The 20,735-nt window shown below is 36.5% G+C and overlaps 2 protein-coding genes across 3 annotated transcripts; one reads left to right on the top strand and one right to left on the bottom strand.

The window, feature by feature from the left end:
• Nucleotides 1-153: 153 nt before the first annotated feature.
• Nucleotides 154-11,832, bottom strand: LOC137100250 (splicing factor U2AF 65 kDa subunit-like). The gene is made up of 11 exons (XM_067477935.1): nt 11,667-11,832; nt 10,375-10,549; nt 9,875-9,978; nt 9,033-9,184; nt 8,790-8,906; nt 7,702-7,840; nt 7,462-7,541; nt 4,965-5,087; nt 4,798-4,884; nt 2,606-2,848; nt 154-2,437 (listed from the first exon to the last, which is right to left on the bottom strand). The coding sequence occupies exons 1-11, from the start codon at nt 11,716-11,718 to the stop codon at nt 2,306-2,308; spliced, it is 1,404 nt and encodes a 467-aa protein (XP_067334036.1). The 5' UTR covers nt 11,719-11,832; the 3' UTR covers nt 154-2,305.
• Nucleotides 11,833-15,567: 3,735 nt separating this feature from the next.
• On the top strand, nt 15,568-20,568 carry LOC137100558 (dehydrogenase/reductase SDR family member 7C-B-like). Of its 2 annotated transcripts, none has more exons than XM_067478444.1 (7): nt 15,568-16,900; nt 17,458-17,635; nt 17,749-17,858; nt 18,015-18,225; nt 18,302-18,394; nt 18,967-19,122; nt 19,364-20,568. In XM_067478444.1, the coding sequence occupies exons 1-7, from the start codon at nt 16,847-16,849 to the stop codon at nt 19,567-19,569; spliced, it is 1,008 nt and encodes a 335-aa protein (XP_067334545.1). In that variant the 5' UTR covers nt 15,568-16,846; the 3' UTR covers nt 19,570-20,568. The 2 variants fall into 2 exon arrangements, with proteins under 2 accessions (XP_067334545.1, XP_067334544.1); XM_067478443.1 differs by having other exon boundaries at nt 15,568-15,746; nt 19,364-20,566.
• Nucleotides 20,569-20,735: the final 167 nt, after the last annotated feature.

The raw sequence follows: 20,735 nt of genomic DNA, 5'->3' as shown, positions 1-20,735 counted from the left end.
AAGTTGTTCACATTAAATTAGTTTTTACCTGGTTATATGCAGGTCAAAAATTACATGGTGAAGAATTCATATCGTTTAATGACAATGTAAATACAGATACAATCAACACTGTATTAAACACACATTATAGAAATATTATTATATATTATTTTTTGTATTATATTTCTCTATATAGTTATAATTGATCTAAAGTCTTTGTGACAGACAATACAGACAAAGAAATCTCAGATAAGCAGCCAGGCAATAGATGCAACCATTTATTCAAGGCAATGGCAGTGGCAGGGATTGTATAAAATAAAAATGTTTTTTTTTACATATTTGGCCATCCAAAATGTATAAAATACACTACTTGTAAGTTACCATTTGATACACTCCAATCTCACTAACATATGACTTATTTGCTGAAACAAAGGTTTGCTGTACTGTATCTGCAAACCAAGCTATCATCCTAATGTTTGATGTATTTGTTTGGATACAGTTTTTGTTAAATGTCTTTCATTTCAGCTAAATAAATGTTTTAATTTCATAACATAACACAATAAAGCTTGACAAAAAACCCCATTCATTACTATGCTATCAACAAAGTCAAAGTGCATTTTCTGAAATGTACAAGTGCTCCAATGTTTTTACATGAGACAATGTAGCTGTAATGTTGACAAATTATAGATCTGTTTGTGTTAGTTTGATGAATATGATTAACAGTTTATTCAGCCCCACCTCCGTAAATACCGTTGTCATTAAAAATATTCCATTGTAACATTTAATTTTACATAGATTTTAACCCTTTGACAATGGAGCAGCAATCTTTATGATGTGATCTTATTGCTTTCTCTTCTGTAATAGCTTAGATGTACCAACAATTTGGATGCTGCAAATTGTTTAGTGTCAGTTTGGTGTCACCACCTAAAACCATCCATAAAATTTGAGTAAATGGTTTGCACTTATCTCTTAGCTCTTTTCTACCTATTGGTATTTTACACGGCTGCTTGTTCACCCATTTGCACTCATAATCACACACCAATGGGGGAGCTGCTGTTCAGCTGGCCAACGCTCATCGGGAGCAACTAAGTTGGGGTTCAGTGTCTTGCTTAAGGACGCTTTGATGTGACCGGAGGAGCTGGGGATTGAAACAAAAAATGTGGGCTTGGTGGACAACTGTTCTACCTTCCTGTGCCAGTCATCCCGACAGTATAAGACAGAAACAACAAATTTAGATTTTCCTTTGCACTCTCTAGACTAGTTACTGTACTGTAAACATCCTAAAAGACAGTAAAGAGGAGGATAGAGCTGCCAAACTCAATCAATCAATGATCAGCTTCGAAATAAACAGTTAGTCATGAATTAATGTTTTCTAGCATAACGTTACTCCATGAACTGATATAGTTAGTTTGCATTAATAAGTTGGCCTTGGAAAAAGAGGCTTGATTACTAAACTATGAACTGGACATGCTAACATTTTATTTAGTCTGTTATGTTTTTAATTTTACATTTAGAAAGACAAAAAAGGGGTGATTCAAGTTACTAAGCTATGAGTGGACAACATCTGTTTGCGGGAGGGGTTTAACAAATTGGCATCAGTTTTTTTCCCCCCCAACCATGACAGTATAATTTTTGTATTCAGAATTTTCTACAGTATATTTAGTAGGTTCCAGTGTTTATGGCCAATTTTTTTATACAGTTTAAATGTAGACATATGTAGACAATATTTCATATTTACAAAATGACCTCTCCAATAAAATATATCTTCTCACTTTTCACAAAACAAATAGACATTTGGCCTCTGGAAGCACTACAGGTAATTACATCATATTTAAGCAATATTAATCTGTGACATATAGAGGAAAAAATTACTTGAAACCATAAAAGGAAAACTTTTTTACTTTATGATGACTTCTTAAGTTTGGAAATGTATGTATTCAGGAGGAAAATTCTAAACATTTGACTGTTTATTCTTATATACTGCATACTCTGGCATTGTCTGGCAGTATTTGTTTCAATTTAGATATGATAAATGTCACATTCATTCTACTGCAATTGTAATAAAAAGTATACTACAACATTTTTGAAAATTCAAAATGAGATCAGTTTACTGTGTAGGTAGAGGCTAAAGCTGGGGGTTAAATATTCAGTACTGAAGAGACACACACTGTATTCTATTTTGTTAAGTAAAAGATGTAATATATCTTTTCCAGGTCTAGTCTCTAAGCAAATGCTCACAACACCCAGAGGACTAAATAAACTAACAGAACCCAGGCTTACAAACAGAGATGAGGAGGAAGACACTCCTGTCAGACTAGTCTGTGCTTTAAAACTCGTGTCTGTGATACATTTCAGGATCATAGTATTTGGTGACCACCACTCTGTTGGCAAACTTGCGGCCGGTGAGGGCTTGCATGGCTTTCTGACAGTCTGCAGCAGAGACATACTCTACAAAAATCTGAAATTAAACCAAAGCAGTCAGTCAGATGCTGAACAGTAAAGCAGATACAGTAACAGACAGAGTGCTGATTTGCTCTATGCATGCAAAGTGAAAAAAAAAAAAAATTTTTTTAAGTCTTTAAAGTCAATACAAAATTTAAATGTACTCTGAAAATGAAGTGCTCACTTTTCCACAACCGGGAACCTCCACGCCATCGACGGGCCGGGGGATCTCGATGGAGCGGACGCTGCCGTACTTGCAACACTCCTCGCGGATATCTTCTAGGATTTCCTCATATTCCTCATCATCCACCAGCTCCTCTGGCATGACCATGTTTAGAAGGCACAGCACCTCTGTGGGCATGCCAGAGTTCTGCAGTCTCTGTAATCCTGGCACTTGCAGTGTTACTGGAGTCTCTATAATTGAGGTCTGCAGGTTGAGGAAGGGAATGCATCTTAAGCTCCTACCAAAATATTTTTCCCATAAAACGTGCTGCTTCCTGCCTCCCTGAATCTTTGTGATTACTGCAGTGGCTTCACAGGGTTTTTTTCTACCACCATCTGCCAGTATTAGTTTTTTCTAATAGGTAAAATTTGACAGTGATTTCACAAATCTAATTACCAAGAAAGACCTGGCCAACACAGCAGCATCAAGAGCAAAGTTACAGAACAGTATCAAGTGGTTTTGAGAAAAACAATTAAATTTCAATAACTTAAAAGACACCAATAAACAATTTAAAGCAAAAAAGCTTCCAACTGATTTAAGTTCTTTAGTCTCAGAGATCTCTTTAACTTAACCCATGCTTACGTTTCCTTCAATTTGAGGTCTTTTTCAAGTTAATTCCAAGCAGCATCACTGTGAAATCAATCTCCATAGATTTCTATGTATTTCAGAGATTCCCATGATATTTGCATATATAGAATATCATAGTAATCTACAAGTAATACAAATGTAGCAGATACCAGCCTTTTTCTCACATTAAAAGATAAGTAATGTGTGTTACTAAAGTAAAATCCAAGTTTCAATCCAAGTTTTTTGACAAGGGTAACAATATGAGGTTTAATGTCAGCTTAAGCTCACTGAGTTCACACTGTAATAGATGGAGCTATCCAAAAATATCATCAACAGTAGGAGATGATATATAGCCAACTGCTTCATCAGCATAAAACTGAAAAGCTATACATTTAAAGTGGTTTGGCCAACTTCATTGATGATGAACTTAATCTTTGGGGAACAATAACTGCTGAAATTGTGGTATGATTCTTTCTAAAACACGTTTAAAATCTGACAAAATTGTATTTGAATTTAGAGACTCTTAGCTGTTCACTCACCAGTGTCTCTTGAAGAATTTGAGGTTTAGATATTGCCATGTAGTTAATTATAATCGAAGGGCCTCCCCTTTTTATAAGGGAAATACTAAAGCAGGTTTCCGGACAGATGTTTTTATATTTAAACAATTTAGTGAGATTAAAAATGTGGGTCAAAGATTGGGTCAAAGATTGGTTTTTAAGTAGGTTCAAAATTCACTCTTACTTTTTTAATCAACTTTTTGAAAGACATAAAAATAATTTATTAAAATTATTAATTAAAAGGCTAGGAAAGTTCAAAATCATCAATTTAAAAAAAACAATCTGTTCCACTAAACAAGACATAACTTCCCAAAAATGCACAAAACTCACATTTGTAGTTGGACAATCAGATGAAATTGTCAGAAACTGGGGAGAACTAGTCAAGATTTAAATCACCAGCATTAAGCACTTCAATAAAATTCAAAACAGGCTCTCACTGCTTGCTGAAGGTGGTTTGTAGTAACCTATTGCTGTAATAAACCGGCCCTTACTGAGCTCCAATGTCCAATGTAGCCACTAATACATGAGGTTTTCTAGAAGCTGAATTCTTAAGCTGAACAGGAGGAGGCTGTATAAGGTAATTGAGGTCTTTTTGTGTGAAAAAACAAAATTTTTATATCAAAGTACACATTGCAAAATACAGTATGGAGCCTGAAAATCCAACGGCTCTGTTTGTCTACAGTTTATCAGTTTAACATTCCCTTTTAACAAAGGGACATTTTACTATATATAAACTAGAATTATTTTTTATTTTTTGTCCTTTTGGCGTATCCCGGTCGCCAGAGCGGATGCCCTTCCTGATGCAACCCTCCCCAATTTCTACCGGGCTTGGTACCAGCACTGCGCAGCTGAGGATTGGGAACTAGAATATTTTAAAAAATAAAAAGAATGGTCTTAATTTCATGTAGCTGCATCCGTTTAGGGGTTCAGGTCTCAGATTATTTTCCGCGATTTTAAATGAAACTGAACTATTGTTGGAGTTACATCTGTGCTTTAAAGAGGCTAAAGCATAAAAGGAGTCGTACTCACAGGAGTGGCATTTTTAGCTCCCACGCTCGCCCTTTGGACTATCAGCTTTTTGTCACCCAGTTGCATTCCATTGAGCCCAGCAACCGCCTGGTGAGGAACACACAGAGCTCAATGCAACAGAAAAACAGCCCGTGGTCTTAATTGTACTGTCCATTATTACTGTATACCTGATCAGTGGCGCTGACGTCTACATATTCACAAAAGGCGTAACCTTTTGACAGTGACGTGGCACTGTCCTTCACAAGATTGAATGCTTTAAGTGGCCCGAAAGACGTCAAGAGCTCCTTTACCTGCAAAAAATAGCAAGATATGACACTGATCATTTATAGAGAGCACAATGTTATTCAAAAGAGTCAATTCTAAATGTCCATTTGATACTTAAAATCAGATCCTAATAAATTAACTGGAAATGTATAATTTACAGAATTTAATGTGGTTATTGAAAACAGAAAATATGGAATTAAATACAGGTTTCTAAGTTAATTTGTACACGTGAGAGATTTTGCATCACTATATTGACAAGAAGAAAAAGAGACAGAAGTGTAGAAAATTCTCTTAGAAAATCTCTTTAGAGCAGAGACGTGAAGAGAAAATGCTGATGATGTGCAACCTCGGCCACATTTGAGAATTATGTCATAATCCCCTTAAGACTTCAGAGAAGAAAGCTACTGAGGTCATAAAAATAGAGCTTTACTGTATGCCCCCTCACAATTTCCACAAAGTCTAAGTTTTCAAATTGCTTCTTTTGTCCATCAAGCTCCAAAATAAAAAAGAAAAGAAATAGAAAAAAAACAACAAACAACATTTGAAAATGTAGATTCTGGAAATATTTTATATTGTTTTTGATTAATATGTAAATTAAACCAAAAAATGTATCAACAAATCACTTCAGCTGTGCGATGGAATAAAGTTGAGACACATATTTATCTAATATTCAGGCGTGGGTTTTTTTTGAGTGGTAAAAGATGCAACATAAAGTAAAAATTAAAAACTGGTCTTTAAAATTTTACTTATGCTTTGCCAGCTACAGGCAAATTGCACAATATTTGGATAATACATTCATAAAAGTCTTACCGTTACACTACAAGTTGAATATACACCCCCAAAACCTCCACCAGCAGCAACAACATCCCCATACCTTAACTTAATAATCAGTCCTTAACCCAAAACCCCCTCGGGTCCTATACGCGCTCCAAAAGCAAGATGGGAGAAAGAAAGTAGCCAGAAAGGGAGCCTGCTGGCTCGCAGTGTATCCGTGTGAGGACCAGAATGTCTTACTTGCCTTGTGTTACATGTTGGCATGGCAGCAGTAGATGAGTACTACTGAACAAATTATGAGCGCAGACTTAACGATCTTACAGGCCCCTAGCTGGGGACAAAGTGGGGGAACAAAAATGAAAGAGCTGTGAGTATCAACGCAGTAGCAGCGACTGCAAGTATTAATAAATAAGTCAGTGAATAATATACATCAGCCTACATGTGCTCTGTAAACTAAAGTAAATGAGACATAATGGACAGTTAGAATTAAAATGACTGTGATGTTTTTTCATCTGCCTGTCTGAGAGCAGATGGAGGTCTACTGGGAAAAGACTACATAGAATTAGTTTTCAAATTCATACTTATCCAATATCAATAGTTTGAAGCGACTATATTCAAATATATGTTATGACTTTAATCAACTAACATTAGAGGTAATAAACCAGTAGATATCAGTGGCTAAATTTATGTCCACTTGCTCTCATTTGAGATGCTTATGCCAAAGCTACAGTATAATGCATTTTACTATTTCTACTGTCACACCTATCTCACTATTTTTACTGCTGCAGCTCCCTGGAAATGTATAAATACATGTGTGACAGCAGCTTGACTGTGTTTGTACAAGAAACTGCACAAAAAAAAAAACACCAAACAACATAAATACTACGGTTTATAACAAATACCATTTGAATAAGTTGTTTCTTAAGGTGGACATTTTTCTAACTCAAGTTTACGGCAAGCACCATTTAGGCCTAAATACCATACAGACATAACTACATGTCTAAAGTGATGTAAATTGAAATTCATTATTTCGTTTCTTGGCCTCTTAATAAATATACTGGACTTTGCTTACCTTTCTTAAATCAGTATGCATAACATGAGAAAGGTTTAAGCAGTTTACTTAGGTAACCTAGTCACAGAAATGTTAATCATATATGATCAATGGCAGTGCACAGACTGTGTAGGTAATATCAGACAAAAAATAACAAAATAACAGCGTGGGAAACGTCTTTTTTAAAAAAATCTGCAGTAGTTTCGTGGATGCTTAAAGGATAAATATTCAAAAATACAATCAGTTAAGTAACCTATTTATTCTTTTCCTGTACTGTCTTTCAGATAAATTTATTTAGGTTTGTATTTATATTATGAGGTCATGTTCTGTTTCTAGCCAGGATAAAATGTCACTTCAACTTAACAAAATATGCTTTTCCATGTAAAAATCAAGAGTGGGAAACCCATGCTCCTCCAGGGCATGCTCCACAGACCCTGGAAGAGCATCATTTTCTCACTTGTGCCATAAATAAACTTATAATTTATGTTTTGGTGCGTAAAAAATAAAAAAGTCTGCAAGTGACAGAAAAAAGGAAACATGAAAACACAAGTTTGAAATAGTTTTCAGCTAAATACCTGGTCATCATTAAGGTAGTTAGGCAGGCCACCTATAAACAGTTTATGGGGGGAATCGGGAACAACGGTGGAGACAACACCTACACAGACCAAAACAAAATCAGAAAAAGAAAAAAAAAACAAACAAACTGTCAAGTCTCCCATAAAATGTAATATATATATAAACTAATAAATCATGTTATTTTTAGGCAAAAAACATAAAAACAAAACAACAAGCAAAAATAAATAAATAAAACATACCTGGGACGTGAAAAGCAGGCTGCTCTGAGATACCAGGTAAAGGTCGATAGTCATGAGGTCTTCTAATCTTCAGCGATTGACCCTGAAAAATTATTCCATCGAAGGCCATGGCCTGTGTTGTCTCATCTACAGACCGAAACTAAAAAGAAACCGTTTTTTTGAGATCTCTGCTAAAAGTTTTCTTCAGTGTTGCTTAAACTTAGACTAAGGTGCTAAACACCGGCATCAAAAGGTCTCTGATAATCACAGTACAGTGATGTTTTTGGTTAATAGTCCACTTATGCTGTCCTCCAAATGCCCACATTGCTTTGTGAAAAAAAAAAAAACGACCCTACCACTAACCCTGCCTTTAAACTGTTTTTAATTTTACTATGGTTACAGTTACTTCGTTAATCCTAAAGCTCTGGCTGATTTGTCACGTGTATTTCTTTTTATTAAATAAAAAAATAACTGCAGTAGTCCTAACTCCATCTGGGCAGTTGAGAAAAATGGACAGTGACAATTTCTTGCTCTCAGCTGAAATGCTTTCAACTTGGTGAGGTCAGGGCTGTGCTAAAACAAGAGTCTACAGCCGTTGTAGAGGCTCTGTGAGGCCACCGCATTAATAAAAGCCTTTGTGTAAATACAAGTTTTGAAATCAGTGACTGTCTACAGATCTGACTTGGATATTTTGTGAAAAACACTTCTAGCTAGACTAAGTAGTTGATAATATTTAAACAGTTTTGAGCTGCCTCATAGCTCAACTGTGAATACATTACAGTAACTGCAGCAGGTTGATATAAAAGAAGGCAATTTTCTGTCTTACCAAACGACTGAATTAATCTAATTATGGAAATATTCCTCAGCGAATGAATTACATTACATTCTTCACATGTTGGTCAAGGCTCATGCCACAGTCCAAGATAACACAACAATTCTTATCCATTCTGGATAAACAAACGATGCCTAATATAGAAGATCATCAACCTTATCCTCTTAGGCAATTTCTTTTAGATTTTTTAAGTACCAAAAAAAAAAAAAAAAGAAAAAGATATAAGAGCATGGGTAATTGTGACATATTTAAACTGAAGACAAATATCAACACATACCTCTAGGAAAGCAAAGTTCTTATCCTGATTTATCTGCACAGCGAGCACAGGGTTACTTGGAGCTTGTGAAAGACCTGCAAGCCGCATCTGAGCATTAAAGAACTCTGCCATGGACTCCTGAGGAGAGAGAATGCAAACGGCATGACTGAAAATGCTGCAAAGTGAACATAGCAGTGATGGGTATAAATACCAGATTTATTAGAAAGCACAGGAAATGAAAGAAAAGCGTAAGCGAGACTTTACCTCAGTCACTCCAAAGGGAATATTTCCAACATACAGGCGTCTGGCTTGTCGAGTCATCTGACTGCCAACTATGGGCACTTGTGTTGGTGCAGCAGCCACTCCAGTGGTGGTGGACGTTGCCAGCAGAGCTATTGTTGGTATCTGGCCGGCCGCTGGGATAAAATATAAAGAGAAATCTTGACAAAGAGCTTCAGGTGAAAAAACGGTTACCTTCTGCAGCATTTCCTCATTTATTTAATCAATAGGTAAAGGCTTTGGTTGAAGTACTGTAAATCTTAGACCTCCTGCAAAATATAATACAAAGTTTTTTAGTTCTTTAGGCTGTGTGAGTAAAATCAAATGACAGCAATCTAGGAGCCAATGACTCAAATGTTGTTGGTATGGTATTTCTTCATCACTTGTTCTTTCTTTCGTGCAGAATGTGCTGATTGTTGAAATATTTCTTGTTTACACACGAACCTTTACTTGAAATTGATTTAGCCAAGGAATGACTACATAACACTGTATATTTTGTCTCTCTTCAGCTTATATGCAGTATATATAGTATTGTTCTTCAAATATGTATATATGCAGGAAGTAAATCAGTGAGTTATACTTTGAGGTACAACTTTAGCTCTAATTTTTGATTCCATGTGCTGCCATTTTGCTGTTTTATACCAGTTTATATGCTATGGACATCAGAGATAATAAAACCTGGTCTCAGTGAATCAAGCCAGTGTTTTCAAATTTATTAACCAAGTTGAAACTCAAAAGAGGATGACATTTGACATAAATCGAATAAATGTGACACTTTAGAGTTACATGCTGTACTACTTACCCCTGCTGTTAAGCATGTCAAGTACCTTGCATAGCTTTATACTGCAATGGTGTGATGTGTTCAAAGCCAGGAGGAGGAACGTCCCAGTATTTGCAGGTCTTTTTCTTCCTCGTTCGCCTCGGAGAGTGGCTAAACACAGGAAAGAAAAAAAAGTTGAAAAAAATCTCAATGTAAAAACATAAGACATAAATGTAAAAACATAAGAAAATACCATCAGTTTTGTGGTATTTGACTTTGTCCTCAATCGATTCATATTGAGATATGTTTCTGTTATTCATGTTACTTTATTTTAGTGATATAAATAGGGTGGAAACAAAATAATAAAAACAACTGTCAGCATGATGCAACACATTCAATTACAAATCTTCTAAAATTATCAGTTTAAACAACGCCTTTCTAAAATTGGTTGAAAGTGAACATATCACTGTTGAGATGGAGGATTTAGTGCAGCACTGTTGGATTAGACTTGTTGGACCTAATATGGTCCTGTGCAGCATTGAATAGGCTGGTGGCTTTCACCCTGACCTATGCTTCTTGTGTTCCCGGGAGGAGCTCCTGCGGTCGCGGCTCTTCCGGTCCCTGCTGCGGCTTCGCTTCTCTCGGCTGCGGCTTCCCCGGTCTTTGCTCCAGCTGCGATGTTTGTCGCTTCGGCCTGTAGATCCACTGCGACTCCTTTTTTTGTGTCTCTCTCTCTCTCGTTCTATGTAGTTGGAAATGTAAATGTAATTGGCACAATATCAGGAACTATTATACAGGGCATTAACTAACAATACAGATAGCTGTTAATTGAGAAAATAAATCAACAGATTAAGTGTTTTTTTAAATATATAAAAGTTTATTTTCTACTAAGTTACAAGCTCTGATAGCTCCACTGTGCTCTGAGCTATGGTGAAACACAGCATCACATTTTTCGAAAAAAACAAAAACAAAACAAAAACATGAACTTAAGAGACCTTTTAACAAACTGATAACTCTTTATTTCAGTCTAGATCCACCTGCTAGCTCTGCTTTGTTAATTTCAGACTTTGTATGTTTGGGATAAGAATTGTTTTTTCCTCTAATTCTTTATTTTTGCCATTTACTTCTTTGTGTCCAGGAATATTTTATTTATTGCTTCAAACGTCCTTGCTCTAACTCAATGATAATTTTAAAATTGAATGCCATTATTAGCTCATGATCTCGTCACCTAATTGCTTGGACTGTTATATTGTAATATCGAAAGCCCAAGGTGACATCTTCAAATGTGTTGCAGACAAAAAGTCTAAAAGACATGAAGAAGAAGAAGAAGAAAAAGAAGAAGAAGAAGAAATCCAAAACATTGTCTCACAATTACTACAACACTGAGCAGTTAAGACATAATACAAAAGTGAAAAGTATGAGTGCATATTACTGTTTAGAATTCGAAAGTACATAGAAAAGATTGAATGAATATCATCCTAAGTCGTTTCTAATATCTGCAGCAGAGGAATACGTTTGACTTAAAAGCATCAGTATTGCAACGGAGTTTGGCAGGTTGGGGTCTGACGCAAGAGAAAAGCAGGTAGTTCACAGTGAACTCACACCGGTCTCCAGACTCCGTTCAGTAACGTTAAATGTCACATTTGTATTACGTACACCGGCTATAGGATGAGATTATTAGTGTTATCTCTGCGAAAATTGTAATGGCAAACAGGCTGAGTCATTACGTGTAAACCTGCTTGTTAGTAGCTGTCAGCTCGGGTTATTCATTCATAAAATAACAGAAAGCTAACGTTACCGACAAGCGTTGCACTGCTAGCTTGCAGACCAAGCTGGGGCACCGGACCGCTAACACTCACCTTGTCGGTTCTCGCTGAGCTGTTTCTCAAATTCTTCAAAATCCGACATCATATAGGTTTTGTTGTCGAGGAAAATTGCAGGTAAGCGGGTTTGTCTGAAGAGCGAGCAATTAGGGAAGCACCCGAGCTGTCAGCGCAGCTATACCCCACTGAAATGACCCGGAGTCCGGACAGACGCAATAAAGACTCGATATCCGCTTGATTGTTTCAAAATAAAATTACCCAACTTGATTACAGTCGTGGTACAATAGAGAAACTGCACTGGATTCTCCTGACAAATCCCCAAAGAATTCTTGTAACCACAAAACCTTTTTACTATAACAAAAGAAAGTAAACAATGCTTTGATGAGCTGGAACTCACGAATGCCCGTTATTTCTGAAGTTTCATCTCACTGTTTAACTTGCAAGACACGATCATGTGACTGTAGTGTACATTAAACTTGTAGTTTCACAAATAGATACACTATATCTGCCTGCCACTAATTCGCTGTTTATTGAGTCATATCTTGAAATGTGGAAAAAACAACCGAAGAAGATTAATAATCTCCTCGTTTTACACATTTGCACAACATAATGAGAAAATAAACAGGGCAAACATGCAAATTTAACAATACAACCAGGTGTTTTGAATATGTCAAGTGAGTCCACTCCAAAGTATCAGGGTAGTGGAAAAACAAAACAAACAAAAGACATAACTGCACAAATGTAACATAAAAGTTAAATTTTGAAACCTTTTTTTTAGTAGCCAGTGAAAAATTAACTTTTATTTTTAAATGATCAACATCCCGTTTCTGCTCATAACTTTTATAACTTGATTAAAAGACTTTTGAGCCTTTATTTACACATCTGTCGGTCTGTTTGTCTGTCTGTCTGTCTGTTTTCTGGACATTCTGTTGAGTTTTACATTAGCCTATGTACAGTATGTTGATACATTACATTGGACAGCTTGCCTAAGTGTAAAAAAAACTTAAAACATGTTAAAATATGTTATTTTTTCTGTAGACATAATTAAAAAAGTAGTTTAAAGATTATAACGTTGAAAAAAATATCTTTATAACCATAGCCTTTGCTGGATTCATCTAGTAAAGTCCTACTGTCACCCACCACATATCATTCAGGTTATTTTCTCCGAAACACATAAATGAACCAATACTCCAGAGCTTCAATGATGAGTGGATCAATTGATTAGTCAATTGGCATTAATTGCCTGTTATCACTATATGAGATGGTTGTTATTAGTACTTTGTTGTTAGATTTTTTTTTCTTTTTTCAGCTCGCAGTGTCTGAATGACACCACTCATGCTCGGAGGAGGCGGGAACGGAAGGACATTCTTCATGTCTTCCTCGACTATCTGAGAGACTGCTTATTAATGATCACATGCACAACCCCTAAGTTTCATTCACACCAATCAACTCACTTGTACATCTTTGGATTGTTGCAATGAATATCTGCATCATTTTGTTGAAAAAGTTTCTGCACTGAGAAGGGTTGTATTGATTGTAGTAAGTCTTCGTTTTAGTTTTTTAAAATTAAATGACATTTAGGAGAAATTTCCGTCTGGTTTTGGATCTCTGAAACTGCTTTGGTGAGGGTGCTCAGTGACATTTCTCTGGCATTACATGCCAAAAATACTGTTGTACTCATTCTGCCAAATCTTACAGCTGCATTTGACACTGTGGACCATGAGATCCTTATGACTCTTCTTGATAAGTGTGTGGGGATCACTGGCACACTACTTAGTTGGTTCAAATTTACATGTCTGGTCGAACCTTTTCGATAAAATGCTGTGAGGCATCATCTGCTAGTGCTAGTTTCTCTTGTGGGAAACATGTTGTAGGTCTTCTTTTTAACAGTGAGCTGTTCAATAAACAAATCAGCTCTGTGATTAAAAAGTTTTCTCCACCTGTACGCTCTCACCAAAGGGAAGCCTTTTCTCTCATACAAGGACTTGGGAATTGCTATTTTATTTGCTTTTGTTTTTAATTGCTTTTATTTCCTCGAGGCTTGACTACTTTAATGCGCTGTATTTTGGTGTTAACCAGTGAATTCTTCAGTGGCTACAGTTGGTGCAGAATGCTGCGGCACGCTTGCTTACTAATTTCTATAAGCAGGACCATATAATCTCTGTGTTGCGTTGTCTTCATTGACTCCTTATTCACTTCAGGATCAATTTTAAAATATTACTACTCACTTTTAAAGCCCTTAATGGTCTGGCACCTTCTCATATGGCTGTTCTGGTACTGTATGGCTGTGTGCCCAGGTCTAGATCGAAGCGTTGGGCAGACAGAGCCTTTGCTGTTATTGCCCCTAAGCTGTGAATCTCTTTGCTTCCCGATATTTGTGTTATATCTGAGCTGCATACTTTTAAAACCAAACTTAAGACTCACTTGTTTAATACGTAATAAGTGATCCCAGACTGTTGTTGTTTTTATTATTCTATTTTATTGTTCTATTTTTAATATTTTAACATTTTATATTTTTGTCAAGTGCTTAGGTCAATCCCTCATTGTTGTATATAAATAAAGGGTACATTACATTACTTAGGCATATAGGAAAGATGGGAAAAAAAATTTCAAAATCTATGCATTTTATGTATTGATTGATAGAAATTGTATTTTTTTTTTACTTGACCAACAGAATAAACTGAAGGAATTTGACAAGCCCGCTTCAAATTAGTTTGATATTAACTAAACCAATAATCCATAATGTCTATCCACTACCTACACCTATAGATAGCTAAATGCCAGTGTTGTAGACAAGGCAGGGTGAGACCAAGTCAGGACAATCAAATCTATCTATCTATCTATCTATCTATCTATCTATCTATCTATCTATCTATCTATCTATCTATCTATCTATCTATCTATCTATCTATCTATCTATCTATCTATCTATCTATCTATCTATCTATATATGTATCTATCTATCTATCTATCTATCTATCTATCTATTTATCTATATATAATTAATATAGTTTTTATGTGTCTGTATGTTTTTATTGACTTTCGTCAAGGTTTTCTGCAAATTCCACTTATTTGGACACTGATTGTGTAGTCTTGACTTTGCCTCTGCCCGCCTTGGTCTTGTACTTGATATATACAGGTGGTCTCGACAACAAGGTGGTCAAAGGTCAAAGGCCCTGGACCCCCACAAGCTCCAGGTTTCTTTCAGTTTACATAATTTGACTAAAGATAAATCTATTAGGGGATTGCGTGACTGCTCTGATTGTTTTAGTTTTAGTTAGTTTGGTGTATGCTTACCAAAATAGAAGAGGAAAGCTCAAGAACCTTTAGCATTTTACATAAAAAGAAAGACTTAACTGAAAAATCCATTTACTTTTGGTCATTTTGGCAGAAATTCTCATTTAAAACAACTTATAAGCAAGAGACAGACACAAGGGGCTGGTGGCTCAGTAGTAAAGCATGAATTGGGATGCTGAAGGCAGCTGGTTTGAATCCCACCCCTGCTTAGCCAACAAGGGGGACCCTCGTGCCGGTCTTGAGCCTGGATAAAATGGAACAGTTTCGGCAGGAATAGCATCTTGGCATTTAGGAACTTTTTCAAGTTCACGTCTACAGAGAAGTGGTTATTGAGGCACCTTTCCACATCAACAGTAAGACAGTTAGGTTCAGTTAGTTGGATATTTTTAATTTCAAGGGGATTTTGGTCACGGTCTCACACACACACACAAACAAACACACAGTACATATATAGATATCAATATTTCTAAATTCATGTCACCGGTGAGCTTGTTTCCAACCTTAAATCTGATGTGCACTATAAGTACTGTGTATAATTATTCTGTATAATTATCAGCCAATGGAGATGCCTTTCTTACTCAGCACCTCCCTCTCCTCACTGTCTGTCATTCTGAACACAATGTTAACAACATACATGGAAAATAACTGACTCAGCTGTGCTGCTATTAAAAGACCTCAAATCCTAAAGTATTGCTGTGGCAGGCTGGCCGGCTGTCATGTCGGAAGAGCTCTGTGAATGAGTTGTTGAGTTGAGCAGCTACAGCTCCTCAGGAGAGGACTTAAACCCAATCCACAACACCTACAGAAGGCCGCAAAGGAGTAAGTGTCGGCTGCTATAATACATTTCTTGCAAAATCGAGGTCAGATGCATCAGTCAGTTAATGCACTGCTCTCTTTAATCTGTCCGCCGGTGTGGAGCCAAGATACCATAGAGAATGTTGAGTAGAACTTTTCTTCAAGGTTTCACTGTATTCTGACAACCTGCAGCTCATATATAAAATATTTTTTACAATGCTCTGTTATTTTCTTTGTGTTTGTGGATCTTCTGACTTTGTTGTGAATAATGTGCAAGTACCCTGTGACACTGAGCCTTTGTGAGTGAAACAGTATCTATTTCTGGGGCAGTTTATAATTAGGAGCTCCTCTTTGGACAAACAGCTGGTGCTTGGTATGGTAAACCAAAACCAAAAGGTTATCTTTAAATTCCCACTTGGGCACAACTAGAACATAGCTTGTTTCTATCTTTTATACAAGGGAATTATCTGTCTCCAAACGGATTATAATTCAAGGGTCTTTCTGGGCATGATCATTTCAAGACCAAAATATTGAGACTGAAAAATACATAAAGTGACTACAAAAAAAGCAGCAGTCATTTTTCATCACTTTCCATCGTTTTGTTGTTGTTTTCTGCCTTTTTTTTTTTTTTAGCATCTGTGTCTGAAATTGTGTTTTATTTGTAGTTTCTTTGTGGATATTTTATTTTAAGAAATTTAAACTAACATACCAAAAGGAAAGTTTTAAATAATGCTTTGAAAGGTTAAAATTGATATGAAAATTCAAACCTAAGATTCCAATGCATGCATGTAAAACTCCAGCGTTGTTTGTACAACACGGGAAACAATCCAAACCAGGAAAGGAAGTCGTGAAACAAACTGGTACAAATTCGTAAACACTTGTGCTTCCCCTTAAGATTTCTAATCATAGTGTCAGTTTGATAGTTTGTGGCTGTGATTTTACCTCAAGATTTACTGTATATTGTAAATATATAGAAATATCCAAACATTCATTAGGTACAAATGTCTTACTGAGACCTTAATGATGTGAAATTTACCATTTACTCCATCACATATGTAACAATATGGTTATAAATTTTCTTTTCTGCTTTGTTTCAGAGTTATAAGAACTTAGTTAGTTTAAAAATGGTTGTGCAGGGTGAGAACGACTTCAATCTAACAGAGCCAGCGAGGTTTTGGGTATGACATTTTCCTTTATCATTAATCACGTTCAGTAGATCCTAAATAGTTTCTTTTACATCCCATCCCACCTCTTTAGCATCATCAGAAAAATAATTTCCATCTACAAAGTATGTTTAAATCTTTAAACATACTTTAATAACAACAACAAATAAAAACATAGCCAACCCTGACCTTCATAATCAGCATTGGTGGTTTTTGAAATTAGGGAAATATGCTTATTGTCTTGCCAAAACTTAAAATCAAAGACTGAACTAACTTTGATGCTTGCATGGTAAACATTAAGCTGATGCCAACAGCCAGTTACCCTAGCTTAACGTGGATTGGGGACAAACAATGTCCAAGAAATAGTCCAGCACACATGGACAGAGCCAGCAGTTTTCCCCTATTTCCAGTCATTTTGCTGAGCTGCACTAATGCTGCTGACTGCAGCCTTTACACGATACTCCACCGGAGAGTGAATAAATGTGTTTTTCCATATCGTCAAACTATGCCTTTAATATTTTGTGTGACAATTATAAACAGAAATTCTGCATATTTAATTAAACATTTTCCAGGAAATCATCCAAGAGATGGATCCAACATGGACTACAACTGTTCTCTTGGTGCCCTGTGTTGCTGTACTCACAGCAGGTTTTTTCTACCTTTATGGTGTAATTATCAGCCTGTTGTCTAAAACATCAGTTCGCAACAAAGTGGTGGTTGTAACTGATGCTTTGTCTGGACTTGGAAAAGGTAACATTAACGTTTCATCACAACCAAAACTCAAATAGCAGCTTTAAATCCAACATGATTGTACAGTTGTCGCTGCATCTTTTATTGACATTGTTTTGAATGCGTGTGTGAAGAATGTGCAGGTGCGTTTCACAAAGGAGGAGCGAGGTTGATCCTTTGTGGGAAAAACTGGGAAAAACTTGAAGAACTAGCTGATGATTTGGCAAATGCAGACCCGACAGTAGTAAGTATACAAGCACTGAAGTAATCTTGCAAAGAATATGGTACTTGCTTTAATTTAATACAGCTCTGTAAAAATATTCCATTAATTAAAAATATTTAATATGTCAATGTAAATGTTCTCATTGGTCTACTTACCATTACTGTTTCTCCTCCGCAGACGTTTCCCCCAAAACTGGTTCTGCTGGACTTTGGAGATATGGACAGCATGCCTGAGGTGATTGCAGAGATCCTGGATTGTTACGGCTGTGTGGATATTCTCATCCTTAACAGCAGCATGAAGGTCAAAGCACCTGCACAGAGTCTGTCTCTGGAGATGGACAAGTTACTGATGGACAACAACTACTTTGGACCTGCCACACTGGCTAAAGGTAGATGCCTGGAATACATGTAATTAGTTTTCAGTCCGCAGGTATGACAATGTCACGTTCCTGTTGAATGTTTCAGGTGTCTTGCCCTCCATGATCTCCAGGAGAAGTGGACACCTGCTTCTGGTCAACAGCATCCAAGGGAAACTAACTGTGCCTTTTCGCACTACATGTGAATACATGCATGTCTTTCTATATAAAGCAAAGATTTTTATTAGTTCACCACTGTCTATTAAAGCCACATACTTATAGTAGTATAACAGCAGTTATATAGTATAACTGCTGCACACTACTTTCCTTCCATAAACTAAATGGCCTAAATGTTGCTGTATAGTGCTGGTGTGTTTTTAAAACTGAGACCTCCAGGGATGGGACCCCTCAGTCAAGAAATATCTGTTATTATCAGATGGACTGGGTATTCACGGTTCCCATATTATTTACTGATAATGGCTTTATTTTCAGCAGCAACAAGAGATCCAAGTTTTCATACGTTCAGTACAATAGATGCCATCCACTAAAACGAATTAACATTCGTGCTCCCCAGAGAATGAAATTCTCTGATTTGATAGTTCAACTGTGACTTTTAGTTAAATATCTTTACAACTTCTGGATAATTCGCAGTAAAAAACAGGTAATTCTTTGACTTTTCATCTAGCAGCGTCATCAGAAAATCCTCTGTTTGCTTGTCCAATCTGACAGTTGTAACAGTAGTGGGGCCACTGAGGTTTGTTACTAATTTTTCAGATGCAGCCTCTAAACATGCAGTTCAAGCATTTTTTGACTGCCTGAGAGCTGAAGTGGAAGAGTACGGCATCTCCGTGAGCACCATCAACCACACCTTCATCAGCTGCTCTGCACATGAAAACCCAGAGGCCACCTCCTCCAAATCCATGTGGTCATGTGAGTAAAATCCATCAGTACAATCAATAAGTACAACCTGATGTATTATTTAACAACATATACTATTCTGCTTGTTTCACAAATTAGCTGACAAGTTTAATTCCGTGGGTCTTGTTGGGGAAATTTACTTTACAGAGAATGAATTATTTATCACCACCTGACTTTATATAAACTCAGTAGGACTAGCTGATCAACTGGACAAATCAAACAAAGGTTTGTAAGGTTTGCCTTCCTTTTGCAGTGTTGTACACTAAGAGACCTCTCGGCATTTGTCCAGATGAGGCAGCCGCTGAGATCATCAAGACTTTGAACAACAAGAGGAAAGAGGTGGTAATTGCTCCATCGCTCCCTAAGGTGGCCCTGTACACCAGATGCTTCTTCCCAAATGTGTTTTTTGCTGTGGTTGCTGCAGGAGTGAAGAACACTGATACCTCTGAGAAGATGTAGGGTTAATGCACACACTAATGACTGGTGTGAATCCCAATGAGTGCAAATGCTGGAAGTTACAGCACAGATAAGACGACATATGTGTTCAAGCAAGAAATCTATTTTATAAACTGTTGTTTGTGTGAAGTTATGCTTTATTCAGATTTTTCATTTAACCTTTTCAATTAATATATACATTTCAGATTTAAACCTCCAGTCTGCCTTCAAACTATCTGGATGTGGATCCTAAATGTAATGTTGTGGACTTGAAAATGTTAAAAATGTTTCGTTTATTTTGATCGGGTTTTAGATAAGTACCTCATACTGTATGTACATAGTGTATAGAATATAAACCGATTTTTCATTTTATTCACCAGAATTGTTTTCTGTATATTGATCAGTTACACATACTGTTTATCACAGCACAAAACTGTATTAAAAGTGGTCTATCCATCCATTACCTGTAACCACTTATTTTATTTAGGGTCATGGGGGGGCTTGCCCATATCCCAGTTGTGGTTGGGCATGAGGTGGGTTACTCCCACCCTGCAGTCTGTCCCTGCAGTCTATCTCAGGGTCACAGGCAGAAAACCACACTCACATTCACACCAACTTTCTGTGCAATTTGGAGTCACCAACTAACCTAACAAGCATGACTTTGGGAGGAAGCTAACACAAGCATGAGGAGAACATGTAAAGACCACAGCTGGCTTGGGATTTGAACGAGGGACCTTCTAGCTGTGAGACGACAGCACTAAACACTCTTCTGCCCTGATTAAAAGTGATTTAACACGTAGTCATTTAAAGATCATTTTATTGTGATCAGTTCTGCTAATAATATCTTATCTTTTCACACAGTCCACATAAGCCATGAAAAAACACAATAAATCATTAATATTTATTAAATTTCAATTTCTTAAAAAATACTTTTTTGAAAGAACCACATCATTTGGGTTAAGTAAAAACCTAAATGCAAAACAAACACAACCTTGAGACTTCAAGTTAGAGAACTGCAAGTGACCTAAAGATGCAAAATGTGAAATATGTACGAATATACATTTCAGTGTCAATAAAGAACGTGAATGATCAATGAATAATAAACACTGACTTGTCTTTAAATGTAACAATTTCATATAAAGATCATCTGGAAGTCAGTAATAAACAACACAAGTACGCCTAATTGAACT

This window comes from Channa argus, chromosome 15 (genome assembly GCF_033026475.1).
Source record: "Channa argus isolate prfri chromosome 15, Channa argus male v1.0, whole genome shotgun sequence".
Taxonomy (NCBI): Eukaryota; Metazoa; Chordata; class Actinopteri; order Anabantiformes; family Channidae; genus Channa; species Channa argus.
This window is presented reverse-complemented; position numbering and strand designations above follow the sequence as displayed.

Coding starts and splice junctions, on each gene's coding strand:
- LOC137100250 (XM_067477935.1), bottom strand. CDS start 11,718: ATGATGTCGGATTTTGAAGAATTTGAGAAACAGCTCAGCGAGAACCGA. Junction 7,841..8,789: donor AGAACTTTGCTTTCCTAGAG/GTATGTGTTGAT, acceptor GTTTCTTTTTAG/TTTCGGTCTGTAGATGAGAC. Junction 2,438..2,605: donor AGGTTCCCGGTTGTGGAAAA/GTGAGCACTTCA, acceptor GTTTAATTTCAG/ATTTTTGTAGAGTATGTCTC.
- LOC137100558 (XM_067478444.1), top strand. CDS start 16,847: ATGGTTGTGCAGGGTGAGAACGACTTCAATCTAACAGAGCCAGCGAGG. Junction 17,859..18,014: donor CAAATGCAGACCCGACAGTA/GTAAGTATACAA, acceptor TCTCCTCCGCAG/ACGTTTCCCCCAAAACTGGT. Junction 19,123..19,363: donor CTCCAAATCCATGTGGTCAT/GTGAGTAAAATC, acceptor TTCCTTTTGCAG/TGTTGTACACTAAGAGACCT.